Source organism: Semicossyphus pulcher, unplaced genomic scaffold (genome assembly GCF_022749685.1).
Source record: "Semicossyphus pulcher isolate SPU_LCO1_2020_fin unplaced genomic scaffold, fSemPul1.0.p SCAF_10, whole genome shotgun sequence".
Classification (NCBI taxonomy): domain Eukaryota; kingdom Metazoa; phylum Chordata; class Actinopteri; order Labriformes; family Labridae; genus Semicossyphus; species Semicossyphus pulcher.
The window spans coordinates 16,744,396-16,771,843 of NW_027211604.1; the positions used below are offsets into that span (position 1 = coordinate 16,744,396).

The following is a 27,448-nucleotide window of genomic DNA, read 5'->3' on the forward strand; positions in this document are numbered from 1 at the left end:
GAGCGAAAGGTACAGGCAGGGAAAGAGTAATGAAGCAACATAAAGCGCTGCTGTGTTTAAACCTAAAGGCTTTTATTGTGAAATGATTCAGAGAATGAGCAAGGTGAGGCAAAATTGAGACATTAGTTACGGCCATGACAAGCCTGACGCCCGGTGCTGCTGCTGCTCCGAACGCCACGAGGCTCAGCAGCCTCAGGGGTCCAATCAAATCCACTGTAGTGTGTACACCTACTGCGGCCTTCAGCTGTTAGATAAGAGCTCTGTAAGCCAGCTGACAGCTTGGTTATTCAGATAGTGGAGCCGCTTTGTGTGCACAGCAGTTTCTGGCTTTGTCTCAAAGTGACAGAGAGCCGCTCAGAAGCAGCACAATTAGCCACAAGGACACCGAGACATTGTTCTCTTTCTCTCCCTCCACCTCTCCTCCACCTCGTCATTTGTACACCTTTCTCTGCGTCCGCCCCCGTCCCCAGGAGAACATTAATATACAGGGAATGCACAGAGCAGCAGGGACCCTCGCTCTCTCTTTAGTGCAGGCAGCGGTGAGGGCGAAACCTTGTAAAAGCAATTCTTTTGTTCTGTAAAGTCGGAGCCATGAAAGAGGAGAGGATGCTGAAGTTTAGAGGACAAGGTAATAAAGGTTTAAGGACTGAGGATGAGGAGTGTGAATTGTGAAGACTTTGAAAGGATAATGCAGATACTTATTTTAAGATATAATAGGTATTGAAAAAACTCATGATGTGTCATTTCTGCTTTTCAAACGAGGGAATATGCTGTACATGCTGTACAATTTGCTATCTTAAGTGTATCACTCTGTTAATTACTGATCAAGACTAGATTTTTATACACATTTTATTCACAGACTGATCCATTACATTCGAAAAAGGAAAAGTGTACATGACATTTAGAACAATACATATTGAGTTGAGACTAAATAAGTGTGCATGTAGTGTCTACCTGAGGTTTTGTACTGGTTTATCACACCTTTAGTCATACCATGGTTGTTTAGAGCAGTGGTTCTCTACTGGTCTCGCCTCAGGACACACCACCACTCCTTAACGACAAATCGCAACCCAAATTTCTGAAACTCCTCAACCACTCAAATTTATTTAATGAAAAATGGTGCAGTTTGGACCTGAAACAGAACGCAACACAGTATGTCAACATGACAGAACACAACAGTGTAAAGGTCAACCAAAATGACCAGCAGGAGGCAGTGCATAAGAGGAACGTATTCCCTGTGCAATTCATTCACTTAGCAGCCTTTTTCAACAGAAATACACTAAAAAAGTGCAACATAAATGCAGCTACAGTGATCCTCATCAAGTTTCATGAATGTAAATGTAACTGTAGCTGGGATTACCCGATCAGTGGACACATGGAGTGTGAATAAACTACATTACTACTGCACGCATGTCATAGAAAACCATGTCCTTCAAAATTAAAGGGAAGCATCACACATGTGTGGACGCACACATCCACTGAAAACAGCTGTGCGACCCACTTTTGGGTCCCGACCCACCAGTTGAGAACCATGGGTTTAGACCATTGTTCACACCAGTAATGATAGCACTAATACTACTGATCTACTGATCAAGTTAAGTGCGTGATAAAATGGGAATTTAATCGTTGTTGGTTGTTAAAGACTTTTTACCGGCTTCGCCCCCCCAAAAATACTAATATGACAGGCTGATAGTTACACTTACACAACAGTTAGTTCTGACCAAGTAATCTGATTGGATAAGAGGCATTCCATGAGTGGCGATATGGAGAACAACATCACCGGGACTTTTCACTCTGTGTATCACTCCGCCTCAGCCAGGTGTTCTGAATACTGTTAATTAACATTACAGCAGAGCGTGTATGTTTACATTGATCAAGCTGGTACCTCTGAATCACACAGCAGACTCTTATTTCACTGGTTGCTTTATAAATTAAATCAAACCGATAAATATACATCATACAAAGTAGCTGATCTGTGGTAACCTGTAGACGCAGAGTGCAGGAGAATGTTTTGGTTGCTTGGCAACAGAAGTCCAGTTTCAGTTAAGTTGATGATGTTGTACTGAATATCAGCACGGCCTCGTGCCTACGACCGAATCACAGCTGTGATGATATTCAGCACAACATCACCCCCTCTGATGTGACATTGCTTACTAAGTTTTCTAGTGGATGTTAAGATAATCTAATGGCATTTACTACAAACTACCATACAGTAGTTCTAATTCACGGTCTCTGCAATTACGTCCATCTATCCATCCATCCATCCATCCATCCATCCATCCATCCATCCATCCATCCATCCATCCATCCATCCATCCACCTAAACATGCAATGAAGTAGATTTACTCCAGAACTATACTTAAGTCAATATTTGATGTGTTTGTTTGGAAAGCGGTCAAAGGATAAGGTTTAACATGAATAAAAGGTTCGAGAAATTTCAACAACATTTAAACAGATTTGTGAAGCAGAACCTTGTTTTCCTTGTTTCTATAACAACCCCTCAGATTCATTAAGTGACCCTTAGGAGTGGCTTCAACTCTCAGTGGAAAACCACTCGACAAGACTACCCTTCTTTGGAACACACACACACACACACACACACACACACACACACACACACACACACGCACACATTCATTAAGATGATTTGGACACGCAAATTTATCTTGAACGACTAGGATCGGGGCTGCTTGAGTCTGGGTCAATTGGCGTTGACAAGTTATTACGTATCATTATGTATCATACATAGAAAACGTATTTTAAGGTTAAGTATCCAGTTGCTCTCGGTTGTTTTCATAAATTTTTTTTGCATAAATCCATTTTCATTTATCCCTATATCCAGTTAAGCGCTGAGAAAGAGAAAACAAGGGTAGACAATAACATTAATTGTCTGTTGTAAACATCTATGTGGGTACAGGATAGCCTAATTTCTAACTTATTTGGCTGAAAGTCGACTTGGGCATCAGACTTACTGTTGTTTTGGGGTTTTGCTGAAACATCTGATGTCTTAGAATAAGAGACATTTTAATAAAAATCATACCAATCCTTTAATGGAGGGACAGGGAGTTAGCTGCAGTCTCTAAACTAATGGAAAATCCATCCACTTATACCCACAGCTTTTGCGCCATCACCTTCAACAACACAGAGAAAAAGTTGAAAAGCAGACAAAGTAAGAGTTTGTGAGTCTCGCTCCATGTCCCTCTGAGCTCTCTAAACCTGTTAGCTTGAGGAGTGTTAGACTGACAGTACTGGGGCAGAGCTGCACTGCCCTCGCTCTTTTTTTTTTACATTTAGCTGCCGGCACAAACACTGTTTTCCCTTCGGATTGGGGCTCTTAGATTCTGCACACCAGATCTCACCAACAGTCGCTCTAACAGATGCCTGGCACCAGTGTTTCAGATCTATTATATCTGCTATCAGTGTTGTCTTTTATATTTATCCAGATTTAGCAGCTCTATCAACCGACCCTTTCATCCATCCTCGCTGTCACCTCTGTGTATTGTGCTCTGAACTCATCTCAGCCTCTTTTTAAAATGACTTTTTCATGACATTGTGCTTTATCACAACACATTCTGTGGGAAGATGTCTGACCTCTTAATATGCTTTCAGTGTCTATTCTTTTGTTCCCATAAGGCTCAAGCTCGCTTTGGCTGAGCATCAAGTTTTTAGAGGAAGCAGTAAACACATTTTTATTCAGGAGTCAAACAATGAACTGTGGAATATCTGTGAGTATAAACGAATGCACTAAAGAGGTCTACTCCATATGTCAAGGACAATACTTTAATTCATATAACTTCTAATAAACTCCAGACACTTCATGTGAAATGTAGGTTTAATTTCAATGACTGTATATACAGATGGACGACACATCTCCATCTGCTTTCAATGTACAAAATTGAAGCCAAAATACCCCCTGTGACGGGCGCAGCCATCTTGCACTGGTGACATCATTTGGAGCCAGAGCGGAGGCGGGCTTTATGAGCTATACTGCAGCCAGTCAGCAGGGGGCGAGATGTTTTGCCTTCACTTTTAGGCAGCTGTCATGTCGTCCATCTTTTTATACAGTCTGGTTCAATTTTAACGAAGATGCAAGTGACTTCACAGTCATATTTCATTTAGAGACCGTTGAATACAATATAAATGTAGGGATGCATGATATTGCATTTTTGCCGATATGCCGATATTTCCAACCCTTTTGCCGATTGCCGATTTCGATGCCGATATATAAGGCACATGTTTTTTTCCACCTAATTGCAGAGAACATCAAGTCTCCCCTGTAGTGGAACTGATATCATGCCTACTCTTATTGTAGTGGCCAAAATCTGCCATACCGCAGACATCTTGCACCCTTCTTCACAGTTGACGTAAGAGGCTGGGTGCAGGCAGTGCACGCGCACACTTGCGCTGAGTTAATGTCATCATCAAGCATTTACGCATAATTAAAATGTTGTTTTATCTGCGGAAAACATCAGCAGAAAAATGACATGCCTTCCGATGTCGATATGTTATTTTCAAACCATTTTTTTAAGTACATATGTATGCTCATATATTTGCTATGGTCCTGTGTGCACAGCTTTCTTTACCTCTTACGTGCCTTCTTGCATCTTGGAATTTTGAGCAGTAATCTTCTCAAATGTGTTTTATTTTTTATGTGCTTCTGTTTTTGATTTTCTGCATCCTGGTTATCTGTTTATTTGAACTGTGTTCAGACATTTGTAGTGACTTAAATGCGACTCGACTAATCCCTACACAAACATACCTGCCTGAATATTTACCTTTTTAAATGTTTTCTTCTCCGTCAGGTGGTGGTGAAAACTCGCACGGAGTACCAGACAGAGAAGAAGAGGCTGAAGGTGCCCAAGGTGGAGGAGTTCACCATCAGCTTCACTGACGGGGTGTCTGAGAGACTCAAGGTAAGAAAAAAGGTGAAGTCCTGTTTTGGATCGTGATGCTATGAATTGGGGATCAGCCAACGTGTCGATGTTATCATGAACATAATGTGAGTTTGCTCTAAATTCAATTTATCCACCACTGTTATTGGATTTATTTCTCACTATTGGCTCCAGCCCTGACTTCAGTATTGGAAGAGAAATGTTGGATCAATCATACTGTACTTGATGTGTGTGTGGGCTGAGATTAAATTAGTCATCATGGCTCGAATTAGAAGCAGGATATTTATTCATCTGACATTTCCCCTTCGGCTTACCAAAATTAAATCAGTGTGACCAGGTCAAACTGCCAGATTAGATTAGAAAGACACCTGCAAAAGACTCAGACAGTTTGCTTTGTAAATATTCAGGAGGGAGAGATGGAAGCAGAGCTGCTGATAGACAAACAGAAGAATCTGTAATGATGGAAGCATCTAATGCAGACATGAACATCATGTTCTGTCTTTGAGATTTACTACAGAACTGTACTCAAGTCAAAATTTGACATGTTGTCTGGAAAGATGTCAAAGGATTAGTGATTGAACATAAATCAAAGGTTAGAGAAAATTCAACATTAAAAACAGATTTGAGGAGCAGAACTTTGTCTTTTCTTCCTTCCTCTCACTTATAAGGCCTCCACAGACTCACCAGGTGACTTTTAATAGTAGCTTCAACTCTCAGTTGAAAACCACTTGACCACACTACCCTTCTTTATGAACCCAGGGCTGCTGCACTGAGGACTGTAGCCTCTGTTAGGGATGCACAATATTGGATTTTTTGCCGATATCCGATATGCCGATATTTTACAACTCATTTAGCTGATTACCGATACCGATATTTTTTCCCGCACACCTAATTGCAGAAATCATCAACTATCTTCTGTATTGGAATTAGCGTACACTATAATGGTGATACTCTTATCACATTTGTTACAACGGTCGGGGTGACGGGTCTTGAGATGGTTAATCAAGTTTGTAGTGTTGAAAGACTTTGCCTTGGCTCCTCCTCGCATCACCGAAGCTGAGCAGTCATTGCAAATAGCAGTTTTGCTGTCTATTCCGGACACTTTGAAAAACTTCCACACCACGGACATTTTGGCTTCTAACTCTCTCATGCTGCAGGTAGACACACGTGACGTCATCACGCTGCGCCGCACAGGTCTTCTTCGCGCCGGGGACATTGCGCCGAGGTTGGGCATTTAACCAAGTATACAGCAGCCCATTATTTTATCAGTTAATTATATCGGCGGATATCGGCGTGTTGGCCAATATCCGACAGTTCATTTTTAAGCCAATATCGGCCGATACCGATAACGTGCAGATAATATCGTGCATCCCTAGCCTCTGTACATGGGACCCACGATTTAACCTCTGAGCTTAACTGGCGCCCCATCATTTTATATTGGCTTCTGATGTTGTCACTCTTCATTTTCCACAGGAGGCATATTGGTAAATAAAATACTGTAAATGCAGTGAGATTACCTACCTCACATTCAGTCAAGTTTTTTCAGTACAAATTGTTCTGCATACAAACTGTGCAAGCTGCCATTTGCCATGTGTAGGCACAAGAACACATGACAAGGACACGACATGCTTTGTAGGTCATCCACAGCCGGAGCTACAGTTATGACAAGTCATTTTCTGTGCTGTATAGTTTATTGTGTTTCGGTTTATAGTCCCTGCTGAATGTGAAGAGACTAAAGTATCTTTGTAAGTTGGTGCTTGGTTCAGTCTTTGGAGGTTTAGGCTGTTCTTCAGCTTTGCCCCAGGCTTTAGTTTGACAAACAAGCTCCACATTAATGACCTATAGTACATTATATTAGTAGCCTATGAGTTCATTTACATCTGCAATTTTTTTATAATTTGCCAACCATGCGTATGTAATTTAACTTAAGCAGGGTTTGAATGCAGGACTCTTACCTGAATTATTGTCGTTGTGACCGAAGTAAAGGATGTGAGCACGTTCTCCACCGTGACTGTTCCCCGGCACACAGCAGGACAGGTGACTTCAGCTGCGCGTGTGAATCACTGAGTTACCTTTCCAAAAACATCGACATCACCCACTGTCGTTAGGGGAGACCAAAGAGAACTCAGGTTGTCATGGCAGCAAAGAAAACCTCCCATCATGCCACCCTGAAAGAGAGCGAGAGAAAGCAAGAGAGGTGTGTGTAGATGTGTGTGTAAAGGAGATATGTAACAGCGGTCTGGAAGGTCCTTCAGAGCGAAGGGGGAGCAGAATAAGACACACACGCACACACACACACACACACCCACACACACACACACGCACACACACACTATGTTCATACTGCCAAGGTTAAGTAGAAAACGGTTGAAAGCCGTTGCGATTGGCTCAGTGTCTTGGAAACAGCATCATCATGGAGGAAACCTCCATGTTCAGGAGGTACCAGTTTTTCTCTCATGATGTCTCTTATTGATTTAAAAAAACAGCCAAATAAGGCTGCCAGCCGTCTCTGAGATATATTTGACTTAATACGGGTTAAGCTGAGAAAGCAGTGGGCCAAGGATGAAATCTGCCAATATAATATCTTTTTCCAAAACCACAATATCAGTTTCATATACATATCATGATATGGTACATTTTTGAGAAAGGTTTCAAATGAGAAATTTGGCCCTCAGCCTTTTTAAAAATGCCTGTTCGCCTCTGTTACTACCTCAAATGCTGGCTCAGAGGCGGAACGACTTCGCCCCACCATTCTGCCTTTGTACGTTCTTCTTCATAGAAGATGGAACGTAACAGGTTTAATAATCCCGTCTTGAACTGGCAGTGTAAAAGGGGCTATTGTTTTTGTCAAAATTAGCATGTAGCATCTCCTCTTGTCACTAGGACCCGTCACTGCTTTTCCACCCAGGCATTTTAATACTCCTACCTGGCTGACATTTTCTTTCACTTCTACTTGCCAACAAACCACACATGCGCATGGCAACTGTTGCTTTGTCATGTTATTCCAGAGAAGTAACCAAAACTGATGCGACTGCCAAGTTGAACAGCAGCCACTGCCATTAGTGAATATTATCCTGCTTGCCGATGAGCGGTACAGATGGGCGGTTAATTAATCAATGAATTGCTGGAGACATTTTGTATGTGCGATAACCAGATTAAAATGTTTCTTGTAGTCTGCTTTTAAAACACATACTAAGAGGGGAGAGGAGGGAGGGGATCAGTACCTGTTTTTAAATTGACTAGTACTCAGTAAGTGCTAGCTAGGCTATGCTAGGTTACTAGCATAACACACATGTCTTAATGTCAGCCTTTGAGTTGCATTGTGGGTAATGTGCAATGCAGAATTATTCAAATACTCACAAAGAATTGATTAAAGGTGTATTGGAGAGTTTTGGATGTGTGACACCTGTCAAAATTAGCACGTATCTCCTCTTGGAATGTCAGTAAAACATGTCTTAAAATAAATGTCACTTATTTTCCTCCCAGATTTTTTAATACTCCTACCTGGCTGACATTTTCTTTCACTTCTACTTGCCAACAAACCCCACATACATATGGCAACTGTTGCTTTCTCCCGTTATTCCAGAGTAGCTAACCACTGGTTTCTTGGCTGAATCAGTAGCTGGGTATGCTAGCTAGCATTTAGCCAGTGCAAAACTGATGCAACTGCCAAGTTGAACAGCAGCCACTGCCATTAGTGGATGTTATCCTGCTTGCGGATGGGCGGTAAACAAAGCAATCCTTAGAGACATTTTGTACGTGCAAAACCAGATTGGAATATTTGTTTTGGAATAATCTTATGAATTTAATACCTGTCTTATCTTAATGTCGTCTGCTTATGAAACAGATACTAAGAGGAGAGAGGAGGGAGGTGTTCAGTAAGTACAGTTAATGTTTTAATAGGCTACACAGTAAGTGCTAGCTAGGCTAGGCTAGGTTACTAGCATAACACAGATATGGCTTAACTGTCAACCCTTTGAGTTGCATTGTGGGTAATGTGCAATGCAAAATCATTCACATACTCAAAAGGAATACATTTAAAGGTATATTGGATGGTTTTGGATGTGTGACACCTGCCTCAGGGGAAACAGATCAGGTTAATGTGACAAAGCTGTAGCTTAATATTTCCACGCAGCATGCTGAGCCGACTTGTTGGAGATTGTTGCTCATCAGAAATGTTGCCGCAGACTTTCCTGTCATCTCAGGCCTGCGCACCACGTCAGCTCCTGTTAGGCACAAACGCATTTCAGTCTGTGTGATTTTGTGCGATGTCGGTCGGTTTTGGAGGCTCAACTGAACCGCTTGCTTTGCTTGACTGACAGAGCTGATTCTGCAGGCACACAGGCATGTCCACACACACACACACACGCACACACACACACACACACACACACACACACACACACAGTGAGCATGCTGTGCAGTGCAGTACAGAGCAAACATTTTGGATGAAAAGCTTGCACATCTCTTTTCTCTTCTACGCTTTGCAGATTGTGTTGATGGATGAAGAGCTCAGAGTGTAAAATGCTCTCTAATCTGCCCTCCCTCACCGCCTTGCTCCTGCTCTCCTCTCTCCTTCCCTGCCAAAGCTTCTTTTCTTGCCTTGCATGGTTTTGCTTACTGCATTGATTTTTCCTCTTCAGATTTAAACTGCTTTACTTTGAAATGCAGCGCAGCTTGTTTTATAACAGACTTTGCATGTAGTTGCAGTGGCCACAGAGGGATCTCTCTGCGAAGAAGCCGACCAAAATAAGAGGAAATTGGAAAAAGGCAGAGTGGGTGATATTTTCGGGAGACATTTTAATACCCATAATGCATTATTACCCACACAACAGAATCGCAAATATAAAACAGTTATAATTTGGTGGAAATAGGGCATTAAAGCCAATAAATGATAATGCTTCTTTGCCGTCTGTCCTTGCCTCTCTCATCCGCTCCCCTCCCTCGACCCTCGTCCCTCTCTATTTCTCAAACATTCCTCCCTTTAGAGCAGGTTCATAAGTCCCCTCCCCTATACTCTTCTTCTGTCCCTCATCGCCTGCCTTTTACCCTCCTCCCTCCTCCCCTCTTTCTGCGTCTATATGATTACTCCCAGCAGACCTGATATGCAGCGTATTCCCATTAGTCGTTTTGTTCCATGAAAGAACCTCAGAGCGCACGTTTCCCTCCCTTATTAGCAAACAAAGAGACTAAAAGTGTCTTGATTTATGGGCATGTCGAGCAGTTTGAACCTGTTACCATAATGTCTGTTTATATTGGCTCTTAATGGTATGTTATTACACGTTTGCATAAATGTAATGCTGACCTGATAGCTCTTAAAACCTCATTCTATCAATGTTGCAAAATCAGTTTTAATACTTTCACCAGTGTCAGTATTAAAATCAGTTTTAATACTTTCACCAGTGTCAGTATTAAAATCAGTTTTAATACTGACACCAGACAGGTATTGAAAGAGTAGAAGTGCTGCTGGGTCTTTAATCACATACAGGTGCTCTTTGGATATACTGGGTTTGCTCATCCTGTTAAGGGGTCATTGCATGGGTAAAAAAAAAAACTGTAACTGAATGAACGTGTAAAATGCAGTCGTCCTTCATGAAACAATCCAAGGCACTCTGTAGGATTCATGAGTTAAAGATGAATTAACATTTTCTTTTTCAACATTTAAGTTGTAATCTCGAAGATCTTAGTTTTGTTCTCTCTGGCGGCACTTATGGCAATAACCAGTAATTGCGGGAGCACAATTCCCAGATATCCAGACAGTGTTGCATGTGTGACGTCCACAGTTGGCTCTGGTTGTAACTCTTGATTTTCCTCGCTGACGGTCGCTTTCCTTTTCAGACTGTTTGTCTTCATCTGAGCGTCCAATTTGTTTCTTTTTCTTTGGATTTTCACATATTTTTGAAGTTGTATCTGTCGTCATCCATCTTTTCTTTGTTTGTTCAGCCATAGTAGATTACTGTTTACTCACAACACTTGCAGAGACCGGAAAAGCAGCCACTTAGCTCCGCCTACCCTCTCTGGCCGACCAACCACTGCTGGGTGATGGAAAAGCCGGTCACTAACTGGGCACCGCTTGTGATTTTTTCTGCAAATGTTGCCACAGACGCCCAGTCTGTAATACTGCAAATGCAAAGGCTTTCATCAGTGGGCCATAGGCTCAATCACCATTGTGTTACCTCATTCGGCGATAGACATTTATTTAAATGAAAATCTTCGAGATTATCACTTTAACCAGCCTAAATCTTTTCTTAACCAATTTGGTTTGTAGCCCAAAGACCTTTGGGGCCAACCACAGTCTCTGGTATGGCAATCTTGCACTTTGTAAGACCACTATCCACCCTATGACCTATTTCTTGTATAAAATCATACCATCCTCTCTCCTATGTTTATGTTTTACAGACAGGGATTGTATCCTGAGTACCATCTGTGGCTCACTTGAGGCAAGAAAAGCACTTTGGTGAAGTGAGGGAAAGATTGTTGTTTCAGTTAAATGTTGTTATAACATTTTGTCTTGAGGTTCCTAAAAAAAAAAACCTGGTCAATCACAGTTGAATATCAAACCGGGCTGACCTTAGAAACTGATTGAAACAGAAGAAAGGTGTTGCATTGTGGAATCTGCAGTGTTCTTGATTTGAATTCAACTCACAACATTTGCTGCAAAAGGTGTATTCTCCTTTTGCTGCATCTCTCGACTGCAGGATTCTTATTAAAAGAAAGAAACATGAGGAGCATCTGAAAATGAAGACTTGGAGAAGAGAGGAGATGATTGGTCAGGCGCCTCAGGGCAGGCACGGAGAGCTGCAGGTGTAGAGACTGATGAAAGGGAGATCTAATTCGTGTGGTCCTGCTTGGTTTCTGGCTCGCTCGCTATCCAGAAAACACAGAGTACTTGGCCGCCTCTCTCCTGGCCCGCATACACACTTCAAACCTACGTGCACACACACACTCCTACGGGACTGACACTGACCACATGACAGCGCCGTGACTGCCAAGCTTAAATTAGCAGGCCTGTGCAGGTAGCGACGGGAGAGGCAGCCATCGTCCAAAACAATTATCCCATTATTACGTCCACTTCGCCTTCACATAAAAGCCTCGCTGCAATCTGCCGCCTCCACAGAAGGCCTTCACTGTTTGTCAGGTTGGAGATAATTACTGCTGCGGTGGGAAACCTTGCGCGGCCTCCTCTTCCACGTATTGTTTTTGCTTGTTTTGTATGGATGACTAATAGTACGCTGATTGTAGGGAGTGTTCGTAGCCGACGTCTGCTCTCAGTTGAAACACCCACGCGGATGCAGAATCACACACAAACACACGTAGACGCTAAAGTGAGCAATGGAGGAACAATTGATTTACCTTCAGCACTAATATTGTACTGTGAACTCTGGGTGCTGGAGAAGGCGGGAGAACATCAGAGGGAGGGCAGGAAGAGGGCGGATGCTTATTCTGCTGATGTGGGGGCCTGATCTAAACTCTTGGAGTACAGCAGGTGTTATGAAAACAGAGATGAAAATGTGGTTGTAAGAGCTCCTGCTCTAACCCAGTTTGTTTTAAAATGGAAGAATACTGTATATTTATTCAGTACATTGTTTTTACAGTCTTTTTCTGTCTAATATGTCCCAGTGCATCCAGAAGCTTCTGTCTCTGTTGCAAGAAAACACTGTTTTAAAGAACTGTAGTGATAATGACAGCTGGTCTTGCTTTGTGCTAAATGCTAACATAACTGTGCTAATGAGCATGCTAACATGCAGATTCTTGGGCATTTTAGCATTCTATCATTAGCTAATAAGCAATCAACACAAAGAACAACTGAGGGTGCTGTATATGTTGTTAGCATTACAGGTATTTGGTCATACTATGCCACTTTCTCGGCCTTTCATCCGTCAGTCTGGTTCTGCTCAAGGTCACTTTTCAATCGAAATTCAATATATCGTTCGAACCTGGTGAAATATGAAAGTTCAAACTGTAATTATGTGATCGAATTCAAAATTGAAGCGCACAAACAAATCTGCTGTCCCAGAATGCTCTCACGTTTAAAGTAGTGGTCCTACAAACCAATGGAGGAAGCTAACGAGCCAAGCCGTTGTTTAGCTTTCCTGCTTCGGCCTCCCGGCTGTAGTCAGACAGCACAGGGGGGGCTTATTGTTGTTCTGCTCCAGGACCGAAGCTGTAGCTAGCTTCAGGCCTAACTCCCGCCACTTTAATACGCCAGCAACAAGCAAGACACGGGAGTGCAGCTTGAGTCTTGAGGAGTCATAGGTTTTATCATGCACAAACACACATTAGTTCTGTTGTTTTTACAGCTACCGATCACTCTTTCCTCTGCTCTTCCGCTGCTCTGATCCCTGACACGTCACGTAATTCATGCACACACTTCCGTTCTCTCTCACTCGCTCTACCACCCGACTCTCACGCACTTAGCTCTTCCCAAAACAGAGCTACGCTTCTAGCATAAGACCAGAACTGATCATCAAAACACCAACGCTCCTCAGAAGCGCTGTATGTACCATTACGTACCCAATGTAGGGGAGGTGACATTAGTGTTCGATATAATTCGAATGAATCCCATATCACATTGAATTAGTTCGAACTTGATTTTTGGGAAAAGTGACAGCCCTAATACAAATTGATGGTTTAATTGGTTAATAAACTTTAGACCTAGAAATATTCCTGGATGCAAAGTTAAGGTATCACACCAATCATTACAGTTCCTCCTGGGAGGGACATGGAGATGCCAAATTTCATGGCAATCCTTCAAATGGTTGAAATTGCTTTCAAATCAAATATAGACCTTAATACAGAATTTTGGCACTTTACCCTAAGGTCGCATTTATACAGAAATATCAGAGATGATGTGTGAGAATCCAGCAAGAAAATAGAAGACAGCAAAGCATCCGATACAGCACTATATGCTTCCTGCAGCTCCTCCACTACAGCACACTGTACGAGCTGCATTGCTTTGCTACATCTATGAACAGATGACCCGAGGCATATATGCCTAAGGGCTGTCTGGTTACGCTCTCTGTTTTCTCTTTCCGAACACTGGAACTCATTTTAAACAGGTCCCGGGCTGACTTAATGTAGTCGTCGTCCTGCAGTATTATTATCTGCACCTCAGCAGCTGTGGTTTTGCCCACAGGCAGCTTGAAAGTAATTGGTAACAGAGGTGAGACTTCATTAAACTTTTTAGGGATTCCACCTGGCACCCTTACCGGCTCCTTATCGTTTGACTTCTCTTTATCTTTCTCACTCCTTCCACCCTTCTCTTTCCTCTCCCTTCTGAACACCTGTCCTCCTCCGCCTCCTCTTTCCATCATCATCTGTCCAGCTCCCATTTTTGTTTTCCATTTTGCCTCCTTTCACCCTCGTCCTCCTCTTTTCCCCCGCATCGTGTCATACCAAGCCAAGAATTTGTGGCAGCGTGCTCACGCTCTCTCATCAAACTCAGTTCTTGGAAGCATTTTACATCACTTTTTACACAACACCCAGAGTATTTCTGTTGTAACCGTGCCAGCTTCTTTTGGCAGATATTCACTGCGTCACACTTAGACGTCTCATTGTTCAAACTGGCTTCTGATAAAATGAATTAGCCAGATGTGATCCCTAGATCCGAAAGCCTTGGCGTATGCACAAACTTGAAGTGCAAACACTTGACTTTTATTGTGAAATTATGAATCGACCAGGCGGCCATGTTTTATTTGGGCCTCAGCTGAAAATAAAGAACAAGATAAGGAGTTATCAGCGTAAAACAGAGAGGAAGAGGATGCTCTAAGACGTGGATGGTGCCGTATGTGCTGCAAACACAGTCCCAGTCAGGTCAGTCTCAAAGCCGACTCTAGTCATTTGTCACGGCAAAGAGGTCTCCTGTGTCCGCCGAGACACATACACAGACAGACGCTTTGACATGTGGGACACACAGAGGTCTCCCAATCTTCAGTGCTGAATAGAGACACAGAGAACAACAGAGGCAGACATGGCCGTTGAGTGAGTGATATTTGGGATGATTTATAAGACCAGATGGCTCCGATCCGCTCTACTTCTTGTATCAGATCCTGTATCAAGCTGCAACTCAAAGGACAGCGGACTTCAATCATTGTCTGTACATCAATATCCACAGATGAGAATATATATACATAAATTCTCTCTCTTATACAGCCAGTATACACAGGACAAAACAAATTCTCTGCCTCCTATTTCATCAAAGGTCAAGGAGAAAGAAAATCCAATTTGTGATCCAGAAAATCCTGACCGACCATCCTTTGTTGTCTTTGTGCGGGGACGCAGACCCAGCTGCATCTAAGCTTCTATTGTCGCTCTTTATATCTCAGCGGTCACAGATTGCAAGGACTAAAAAGGATTTTGTAGCCCTGATCGATGCAGCCTGACAGCATTAAATCTCCCGGCACATGTATTCATATGCAGCCTGATGTGTTTATTCGTTCAGTTTTCACGGCTTCGAGATCAAATCCATCACTCAGGATAGGAGGGTGAAGTCCTTAGTGGATCCATTACAGTGACACTTTCTGTAGGTCTAAGTTGGAATTGGAATCGGCCTGTGAACATAATTAATTCTGTCTTCTTCTGTTTTTAGAGGTAGCTGGTTATTTCTAAATCTTGTGAGCATTTGTCGGTGAAATTCGGAGGAGAATTAGGCCATTGCCCGAGGAAACGCTAATTAGTGTCTGGTGCTGAGCTAGCAATATTCAAAGGATTTCTAAACATTGCAAGATAGGGCATTTGCAGAAGATTAATGCAGACGGTTGCTCGGTTGAGTTGCGAGCTCACTGAGTGCTCTACAGTTTTTCCAAAGCGCACTCAAAAGCACAAAAACACTGCTGATAAAGAGGAGCAAACGACACAAACACAAGGTTACAATGTAAATATATAAATATAAACTTTTACTGCAAACCGCTGACCCAAACAACTGATCATATACCGTGCGCTGCATGTGTAGTGTAAGACAAAGTACCAAGGGACAGGGCTGTCTGACGGCTGATAAAGCGCACACTTAAACTGAAGTGTTTGTGTGTATGTAGGGCTCTTTTAGCCTTTTAGCTTCCGTGTAGGAAATCTGGCCGTGCTGACTGTTGTCTACAAGAGGCGGGACAAAATATCGATATGGCAATGTATCGTCGTCCTAACTTGTGCAATACAATTATCGATAGGCTAGAGCCAAATATTGATACTTTAATCTACAAATATATAACGCTTTAAACACATTTCCCTGCGATTTGACTCACTGTATCACTACTTCATGAAGAAGAAGACCACAGCTGGATAACATCAGAAAGTGGTGAAAAGAACTTATGAGATGCACCAGCCACTTTCAAATCCAAAGTCCTAATTTGTTTTTACCGTCCTTCTTTAGTTCTGTAAATTTAGTTTAAAGACTTAAAATACACGTACATTGTTTCATCTCAGTTTGCGTGAAACTGACATCAAATTGCAGCAAATAAATACACTAATCCTGCACTTTACCCTGTTTGGGGAAATTTGTTCTCTAGTTAATCAGATATCCTGATGTATCATGTTATAATTGTCTTGCAATATATCAATTATCGCAGAATTGCTGTATCGTGGTGTTATCATTATCATGAGCCATGTATCGCGTATGGTACCATGAGTTACTCCCACCCGTTATACTGTACAAGTACCTCATACAACCCCACTTAAAAAAAAACAACTATCCCTTTTACTACCTTTTATTTCAGCGCGGGATGCACCAATCAAACACTTTCTTTCCTGTTAGGAACCTCTATTCGGGGAATCTGCCCACACTGAGAACCAATCCAAACCAACACTTCACCTGTTCCTTTGTCTTAGTGTGAAGTTCATTAAAATATTAAACCAAAGTGTAAACTTTATTCAGCCCACTGTAAGTAAAAAAATGTAACTCGTAGAGAAAACACTGAATTTCTACAATGAAAATGATTCTCAACCAAACCAAATGGTTGTCAGAGAAATTAACATTTTCCAAATGATGTCTTTGTCTTTAAATGTGGGGCACATGTTGTCCCTTCCATGACATTTAGGATTTAAATCTTCTAATTGAATCCCTTTGCAGATAAGAACATGAATTAAAGGCAGAGAAGAAGAAAAAAACTCATTTCTGCTGCTTCTTCACCGTCACACAGAGCATGCTCGGTTCATCTGCGGTCAATATCTGCTCCTTCTGCCACCCTACAAACTGAGACATGAGCCCGAGAAGAGATAAACTGCAGGCTTTGATGCTTCCATGTTGAAAATGATAAAGTGAAGAGAGAAAGTGAGCGGTCACTGTGCTCGCTGTCCTCAGCCAGAGTCCTTCACTGTGCCGCTGTTGTTCTGACACGCTGAGCCATGGGAGCAATTAGAGTCAGACGGACTGCGGATGACTGGTCTGACCCTCCACCGCTCACTTCTCCGCTGTTTCCTCCGCCTTTAACATCTGTCCTCGTCATCGATCCACCTCTCTCTGACATGGAGGCTGTGCTCGCAGTGCAGACATCATCACTATCGGAGTGTCAGTTATTGTCTTTCTGTTCTATTAAACAGAGCAGTTTCTCATTTAAGGCTGATGAACCACAGATTCCAGACCTTAAGTGTGTTGACCGACGTTCTTGACTCTTTCATGTGACTCTGAACTGGTAAAACTTGGTGTAGAAGACTTGTAACAACTATTAAAGCAGCAGACAGCCTCCCCATCATCAGTTTTACCCCTAAAGCTCTTCTCTGCAAGACAAATCCTCACTTTAACCGCTCCTCACTGAATCACATCCCTCTCCAGAATATAAGTACAGAAATCCTTTCTGTCTGTCTCCTCTACGTTCATTTCTAATGTTTCATCTTCAAACAGCGCTCTCTTGTTACAGCAGGCTTGTCAAAAAGCCATGTGATTCTCATGACATTTACATTCATTTAAAGTGATAGTTCGGATTTTTGGACACCAGGTTGTATGAAATACTTGCTAGTAGTGTCGCGGATGCAAAGCTAGCTTACTCACCACGTCCCGTGGTCAGAGTTCGTAGAATACGTAGTTCAGGCGAGACGCCAGGGTCATGAAACCAAAAAGTTTTACCCTACAAAAACAACACGCAGGCGATGGTGATCCATTTTCAACACAAAATCATCGTCCGTGGATTTCATATAATGCGCTGTTCGTTTGGCACTATTTTCTCTCTTGAACAAACCAGTATCACTACGCCTGCTGCAGGCCGGTTTGTCAGGTAGGCCGACCTGGTCGCTGTTTCACGTTGATTCAGACTGACTCGCGTCATCGCTGAAGTAAACATGTCGGGCTATGAAAGTGATGAGGAAGACTTATCTTTAACAACGGATCCAACGGGACCTCTAAGGGCACGATCCGTGTCAGGAAAACATGTGGTAGAATTTTTTTATTACTGCAGCCAGGAAAATCACAAATTCGATCCATTTCGACATGTATTTTCCTCTGTGACAAGAGGTCGGTGGATCACATCACCTGAGAAACTGGCCTGCCGCAGCCGTAGTGTTGTGTTTGTCCTGTCTGGGCTACAGTAGAAGATGGCAGCAACATTGTAGCCTCATGTGGACCCTTGTATCAATACAGAGCTCACTCTAAGGTAACAAAACCACAACTGTTCATATTAACAGGTGATTTTACACTAATGAAAACATACTTAGGCTGCACGGTGGTGCAGTGTTTAGTGCTGTCACCTCACTGCCAGAAGGTTTATGGTTCAATTCCCGGTTTGGACGTATCGGGCCTTTCTGTGTGGAGTTTGCATGTTCTCCCCATGCTTGTATGTCAGCCCTGTGATTGACTGGCGATCAGTCCAGGGTACGCCGACTCTTGCCCAATGACAGCTGGGATAGGCTCCAGCACCTCGCGACCCTCAACAAGATGAGCAGTAGAGATAATGGATGGATGGATGGATGGAAAACATACTTATGAAGATTATACTGAAGTTTCTGTTGAAAATTCATCCTAAATCTTCGATGCTGGCCCTTTAAGGGGCAATAACAAAAGAAAGCAACCAGCTGCAAACACAAATCCTAGAATTGAAATAAAGTGACTGAAAAATCTAAACTAGCTGTGTTAAAAAAACAGAAAATATGCAACATGAAAAGTTGTTTTCAGATGTGAGATGAAGAGATCTCACAAAAATGAAATTTCAACTAAATGTAGCTTCTGAAAAACAAGGAAGTAAAAAAACTAATTGTAGCATTTCAAATCACCGGCCAAAAAAACATTAAAACTCAAACACATTAAAAGGCACAAAGTACTCGCACACGCACACACACACACACACACACACACACACACACACACAGCTGTCTACATGGTAAACATATGCAGGAGCATAAAACCGACCCAGGAGACTGAGAGCTGGGAAACATTAGAGTAATGAACCTTGTCTTGTGGTGTAAACAACTGTTTAGAGGTGTGCTACGTGTCCTACCTTTGTGTGTATATGTGTGTGTGTGTGTGTGTGTGTGTGTGTGTGCGTGTGTCTGTCTGTCTGTTGAGGGGCAGTCCCATCATTAATAATATTTCCTCCCTTGCAACATCTTCATCTAGCAGAGGAGGAGCTGATTAGCAAATGTAAACCAGATGTTTAGTTTCTCCTCAGAGACGTATTACTGATGCATAATGTGTGTGTGCGTGTGTGTGTGTGTGCTCTTGTGTTAACATTGTTATTAATGATGCATTCAGATTAATGGGTGTATTTCCTCCGTGCACATGTTTTGTAGGCGTTTGCCTATCATCATCTCCCCGAGTAAGAGGTTCATTTTCGGACCCTTCCCGTTCCTAACATTCAAAGCCCACCTGCTCTTTGACTCGGAGTCTACGCGAGCACGTTCTCCTCTGAGCAACATCTCTAACAAATATGACAGCGTGCTCCAACAAAACCTTTGAAGTTGTCTCCATAGAGACGTTGCTTAATTGGGATACATTAGCATAATTAGCATCTATCTCCTGCTGAACATGCACAGTCTCACTCTGTATTTAAGTGGTGAGTCTGTGTGCATGTGGGAGGAGGACTTTTGATGTTCTTTAATGACAAATCTTTCCATAAAATGGGAGAGGAATTCAAAAATACACAATAATGTTATCCACACACACACAGAATAAATGTAATACATACAGTCAGACCCTCTCATGGTACATTTAGCCTCATGTTGCCCCCGAGCACTTATTGTTCCTGAGCAAAGGCTTGAGCTTCACTCAAGCTGCGAACATCATGCATGATATGAAGGCTGATTATAATCCTGACTTTGTCATGCTTTTTTTCTTTACATTTTGTAAATAATCTGCACCATTAAAAAAAAAAAAGTCAAGTCAAGTCACCGAGGAGAGTCAGTTATCTTGTAGCGAGGATTTAAATCTCTCGTCTCGCAGCCAAACACCCTAGCAGTTAGATCCTGATTAAAATCATGATTACGTCAGATATGTTTGATTTTTGTGAGTCGAGTTGACTGATATGGATGTGATCCTGTGGTGATGATAAAAAACTGCGTAAGTGATTTGAGCATAATCTGCTGGAATCAGTTGTAACACATGGTTCTTGTAGATTTAGCGAGCAATAACAATTCTAAAGGTCCTTTGATTTGTATCTAGCTGCTGTGTCTTTATTTCAGATGAAGCACACAATCTGTAGCAGGCAGAGCCGTCCTGCAAGACTTTACGATGGCAAACTTTGTTTTGTTAAAGTAGAAGTTCTGTATTTTTAAACCTGGGCCCGACAAATGTGTGTGTCGAAATGACTCACAGGAACAAAATCGGTCCAGTAGATAGCCTCCGCTGTGGCCACGATACGGCCGCAAAGGCTGCAACATAAACCAGGGGCAACTGCGCCCGTAACAGATTGTTACTCCAGGTGTCCGACAACATTACGGAAATGACCCCTACAAAGATCCCTTTTTTAAAGAGTAAGATCCTTTTTGTGTTTCGTGGCTACGGCGGAGGCTATCTACTCGACCGTTTCTGTTCCTATGAATCATTTCGACACACACATTTGTACAAAGAGGGCCCGGGTTTAAAAACACCAAAGTTATCTTTAACAAAAAATGTAGCAATTTTGGGCTGCAGAGGACGTTCAAGAGCAATGTAAATGGACTGCCCTTACAGAGCGCTTTTCTGGTCTTGTGACCACGCTGCATTTACACTACGTGTGACATTCACACATTCATTCACACACTGTCGGCAGAGGCGGCTACCTAAAGTGCCCAACTGTCAGTCAGTCTTCACATCCACAGTTGGCTGTGCCATCATGAGCAATTTGGGGTTCAGTGTCTTGCCCAAGGACACTTGGACATGTAGAATGAGGGAGCTGGGGATCGAACCTCCAACCTTCCGATTGAAAGGCGACCGATCGCTGGGCCACAGCCGCCCCTGCGTTTGTTAATATTTCTTGTTCACACACTTTTTTCACTTTGTTTCTGTATTTTCTGTTTTAACATGTTTTGTGATCTAATAATGATGCTGTATTTCACACACGCAGCCTCATGTTGCGTTCCTGAGTTATCTTTTTTGCAGCCAAGTGACCTTTACATAAAGCAGTAGATCTACAGTAACATCCTCTCGTGTACAAAGAGAAACAGCATGTGCACTGTATAAGTACCCAGTAAGGTCATATTGTTTCATTGTGTTTGGTAAATACTGAATAAAGTAGTTAAGTAGAACACTTGACTTAACTTCACAGAGCCTCCTGCAAAGCTGGGAGCGAGTTCTGCTCTTATGTGCAGACGTCAGCTCACCTGAGCTCACAGCCAAATCTCCTTTACTGTCCGTTTGGCATTTTAACGGTTTGTGTTTCCATCCTGAGACGCGATGCACCTCGACAGCAGAGTGTTTGCACTTTGTTGCCACACGACTGTAGCTGTGCTCGTCTCGACCGGATAGCCGGTCCTCCAGAGCTCAAATCCCCCCGCCCGCCGTCTCCTTGACATCCCTCTGCCCCGGCTCAGACACTCCGCTCCGAGGCAGCCGGATCCCTAAAGAGTTTTCTTTGTTCCACTGGAAACAAAAGAGAACTTTAAAGCGAGATGCTTTGGGAGGGAAGAAACGGCACGCTGGATTTGAAGTCATCAGTGGAGAAAAGGTCCTGGAGGAAAATCAATGGAAAAAGTGAAACATTACTTATTTAGAAAAAAGTGTAGTTTTCCTCTTGAACTTTGGCTTCATGTGAGCGTCTGAAAATAAAACCACAGTGATAAACAGGAATTATTTATGTCCTAATACTGTACTTAAATATTATTTTCAGGTACTTTTCTGTACACGTTCAGGTACATCTGGTCCTTATGTACACTGTAACTCCACTGTATGTCGTGGGAAATAAGTTACTTAATAGACAATGTGAAAAAATAAAACATAATAAGCTTATAAAATCCATTGCAGTGTTAGAGAGTAAGTAGGTGGTTAGCAACCTTTTCGGCCTCTAAACCTTCACGTAACAAATGTTTTGAAGCTCGTTGTCACCTTTAAATTATTGTTTACTCAGTTTTTTATCCAACATGAAGAAATATGAGAAAAAATGTCAAGGATACGAGAACAAAGACGTGCAGCAGGTCTTGTTTTTCTTCTTATATCTCATTAATCCTCACATGACCCCTCAGATGTATCTCATGACCCTTTAGAGGGAGCCTGTCTCCTCTGCATCGGACTGGAATTCAGACCTGTAAAACTCTCTCTTCTTCTTTATGCATCAGTTTTATGCACTTTTTTGCATATAATTGGCTCTCTATAATGCATGCCTTTTTATACTGTTGTTTTCGTGACCTCTTCCAGCGCTGAGCAGCCACATGCCCACCCACCCAACCCGCCTCGTCAAAAACTGCTCTAAAAAGTTTAGTGAATATGAAACAGTAACTTCACGCTCTTATAACCACAACCTGCACATTCAAACAAGAGTAACAGCACAAGTGGGCTCTGTGTTTGGCTCAAGGACACACAGGGGTCAAACCTGTGACCTTTAGTTATTGCTGCTTGTTGCCCTCACAGGTTCGCTGTCAGTCCCCTCATGACAGAAGTGCTTTAAGAGGATAAGAGAATATTTAATCTACACTTTCATGTAGTGAGCTGACCCCTGAGCTAAACACTTCATACATGTGATGAACAGGTGAAGGCTTATTGTCTCTGTTAGACACCTGAGCCTTTCCATCCACACTCAGCGGTTGGTAGAAGGTGTGTGCATGATCGGCTACGGAGGGAGGGACAGTTAAATGCTTTTACATCTGACATCAGTTATGATTGTGGCTGCAACAATTGTTTTCATTATCTGCTGTTTACTCCATAAAATGTAGGAAAATAGCTCAAAACGACCATCATCAGGCTCCCACAGCTCACAGTGATGTATTTAAACGACTTGTTTTGTCTGGTCCGACAGTCTGAACCCTGCAGATATGCTGTTTACAATCATATTAAACAGAGAAAAGCTGCAAATCTCCACCTGTGAGAAGCTGCAACCAGAGATTGTTTGCAGGTTTTACTTGACAAATAGCTGTTTCACGGAAAGAGTTTTCTTATAGTGGGGAAAAGTGCAGGTGTAAAAATTAAATGAATAATGGCTGAATTGAGCTGCTTTCATTACAAGGTCCCAGCATGTTGCCTCACTGTCACTCTGTCAGGGAATACTCGGACATTGGAAGAGCTTGATAATGTTAGTGACACCTGTGCTTTTCTTACAATGACAAATCAAAATATCAGCAGTGAAAAAGATCTATTCAGGACTGGGTGTCTGTGGCGACTTTTGCAGAAAAAAGTGGCGCCTAGTTAGTGACGTGTTTTCCATCACCCAGCAGTGGTTGGTCAGCCAGAGAGGGTAGGCGGAGCTAAGCGGCTGCTTTCCGGTCTCTGCAAGTGTTCGAGTAAACAGTAATCTACTATGGCTGAACAAACAAAGAAAAGATCGATGACTAAAGATACAACTTCAAAAATAAGTGAAAATCCAAAGAAAAAGAAACAAACTCGACGCTCAGATGAAGGCAAACAGTCTAAAAAGGAAAGAAACCGTCAGCAAGGAAAATCAAGAGTTACAACCGGAGCCAACCGTGGACGTCTGGATATGAGGGAAGTGTCCCCCTGCAATTACCATTTATTGGCATAAGGTGCCGCTAGAGAGAACGAAACAGATCTTCAAGATTACAACTTTAAATAATGAATTGACACAGAGATACAAACTGTATATGAGTTTGCCTGTTGCTATGGTTTTTAGCCCCTGGAAATTAAATTGAGTAAAATTCCTCTTCTCCAAACATACTTGGCTCGTTAAAGTGAATCAGATTGTACTCTGCTGTCATGATATCAACAATCAAAGGAGGATTTTGGTAAATTTTTTGTGTCTTATATTTGTCATTGCCCAATAGTGCTGTGATACTCACACAGTTAATCACTGACTGCAAACATGGCAGCATCACGAAAGGATCATGGTAATAATATCTGACCCAACAGATGCTTAACTACGGAGATTGGGATAGGTCAAATTCAGACCAGGAATTTCGTCTTTAAACTTTTACGGATATTTACAGCCAACAGTGTACATTTGGATAAACTGGTTTGTTCCTGTTTGTTGCTTCTTATAACCTCAGAAAAACATCCAAAACAGTTTTCCCCCAGTTTAGTACAGACAGTATAGATATAAAAGTTACAATTAATGGATTATTATTTGAACATAACTACAAAATGACTCTAAAATATCCCGTAAGTGTGAGTATGAGCGTGAAAGGTTGTCTGTCTCTGTGTATCAGTCCAGGGTGTAACCCCGTCTCTCGCCCAATGACAGCTGGGACGGGCTCCAGCCTCCCCGCGACCTTGAACAGGATAAGCGGTATAGATAATGGATGGATGGAATAAGAACAAAATGAAATTCTTTCCTTTACTTTAGGACGTTGATTTTGTTGGACATCTGCTGTACCAGCCTTTCGTGCGATCTGACCACTGACCTTCAAGCGTTTTCTTTTTTCATGTACTTTTAGGGCAGCCTTTCTGCACACTAACTCCCCCTGTCACCAAGTTCATTAATTTCATTAATCAACCAACTCCCCTAAAGGCACAAGAGATTATTACAGCCAAGATGAAGTGTATGTTATATTAGAACTTTACTCATGTGATATTAATAGCTCTGTTTAATGCATGTAGCTCACCAGGCTTTACTGTACGGAGAGAATAATCCATGACAATCTGAGGGGCTGACATTCCTTTGTGCTGCTATCGAATGTGTCAGAGGAGTAATAGGGAGATAAAAAATAGTTGTTTGTGCTTTTTCAGAGCTGTATTGATTGATGAATCAACCGATATCCCGTTGTGTTTGCTGCCCCTCTGTCTGAAGCACCTGCTACTAAGAGAAGGAGCGAGCTCCTCCATCTGCCCCTTGATCTCCATCACTCGCTCCCTGTCTCCTCCTCTTTGCTTCCTCTGTCACTTTCTGTTATCTGTTGCTATCAGCGTCATTTTTCTCCTCTCCTGTCACACAGACACAAACACCTCTCCTTTCTACACACTTACATATTCTCCTCCTTTCCTCCAGTGAATGGGAGGAGGTGTCTGCTCCCCCATATGGCTTGTCAAGTTCCAGCAGTGCAGGCGTGGGAGGTGTGTTGCATTCTAACACGGCGCAGTGTTAAATAAAAAGAGGAGGTAAATCATATGTTGACTGGGGGTGAAACAGGCTGTGAAGACACATTTCCTTTAAGCAAACTGCATTTGAACTTGTGATGTGCTGTACAGCCATACATAATTAAAGGGAAGTGTATTTTGTACGATTCAGACGTATTAATCGAATCTTTTTAGCATCCAGAGAGTCTGAGCAGGTGTGTGTGCCATGACAGATGTTTGGTGACATAAAGAAAAGGTAGACTGTAGATGCTTAATCTGCAGTCGGAGATGAGGTAGCTCGGATCAGAGGAACAATTCAACTGGATCTTTTATAATCTGGTTAGTTTGATTGTCTGCCTTCATAATACACAACTGTCCACAGCTGTCGGTTCACTGAAAGGACTCGAACAAAGGACAGGAAGAATCTGTGAATCAAAACATGCAGCGTGTTGAAGTCAGCTGACAGAAAAATAATCAAGTAGATGTTCAAGTTTATGTAAAAACTTTCAGGCTTCCAAATGTAACTTTTGGCTTATGCTTAAAATGCTTGAATTATATAATATCTTGGTTTATAGGTTAACATAATATAATGAAGTTAAACTGTTAAACTCCATCCATCCATTATCTATACCGCTTATCCTCGTGGGGGGGCTGGAGTCTATCACAGCTGTCATTGGGCGAGAGGCGGGGTTACACCCAGTCACTCACAGGGCTGACACACAGAGACAGACAAGTCTTTCACCAGTAAACCTAATCTCTATTCACATAGAGTCTACATAGTAGAATCTGTAGGCAGGGACGTAGATTTCCGGGAAGGCAAGTGTTCTGGTTTCTGTTTGAACTACGCTTGTAGTCCGAGTAATATTGACCAATCACGTATCAGTAGGCTGCGGCGTATGCAGGAAAAACACTCCGTGTGGAGAGCAAAAGCAGGCGGAATGTAATCCGCTGTAGTGACATCCCGGCTCCCATCAGCGTGATCTGACGATGATTTAGCTTCTTATTAAACAGACATCTTTAGTAAGTTCAGCTCACAATCTGTTCTAGTTCTAAAATTTGACTTGAGATGAATTCCCTTGACGCACGAAAGCTGTTGAGATTTCCCGACTTCTTTGAATGCATCAGATTATCTGACCTCCGTAAAAAGCTTGAATTTTTACTTCTCACAAATCTGCGTCATGCTGTAGAAATTTCAGCAAAGGTAAGACCCGTTAATAACATGTAAATCACAAGAAAACGGTTTCTGTTTCTGGAACAATGCAGCACGCGGAAAAGGAAGTCTTGACGGGAAGTCGTTTATCGCTCACTGCCCGGCACGTTCACCGTTGTCCCCAGAGGCTATATCATCTCAGACTATAGCCGATGGGATCCGAGATTGCCAGTGAACCTAACAAGCATGTCTTTGGACTGTGGGAGGAAGCGGGAGTAACCTGAGGGAACCCAGGCATGCACAGGGGGAACATGCAAACATACAGAAAGGCCCACTTTGTTAGAACCAGGATTCGTACCAGGAACCTTCTTGCTGTGAGGTGACAGCGCTGACTACTGCAGAGTTTCTTTTCCAACAGATATTAAGTTGTCCTTAAGGTGCCTCTTAAGGTTGTTTTATGATGTCATGTCTTATGTGTGTGAGGAGTGTTTCTTTGTCTTCAGTCAGTATCTTATCCGTATTGCTTTTGACCGTGACTCTTGGCAATTTAGAGTTTTCAGTTATGTTTGTTCTTGCTGGTTAAATAAATGTTACATTTATTAATCTGCATCTGTGAGGAGATGACTGATGACTTTTTGTGAGTTAAGTTTTATTGTGTCAGTTTAAGTTTCATGATGGCAAACAGTGTAAATGCAGAGGAGGATGTTTCAGTCCTAGATGAAGTCACTGAAATGATGACACCGGTTCATCAAGTCTTCACTGATGGAGCCAGTACGTGTAAAGGACATGTTGCTTTGGTTTATAGCATAATACTATTATATTCTCCTGTATTTTGTTATATTATGTGTATTTGCT

General features: G+C 42.3%; 1 protein-coding gene across 1 annotated transcript in view; it reads left to right on the top strand.

The window, feature by feature from the left end:
• The window catches only part of nsg2 (neuronal vesicle trafficking associated 2), a 50,465-nt gene that overhangs the window by 12,327 nt on the left and 10,690 nt on the right, over nt 1-27,448 (top strand). The window contains exon 3 of the mRNA XM_069665129.1: nt 4,803-4,913. Within this exon, the coding sequence (XP_069521230.1) occupies nt 4,803-4,913 (111 nt within the window). The remainder of the gene's footprint in view (nt 1-4,802; nt 4,914-27,448) is intronic.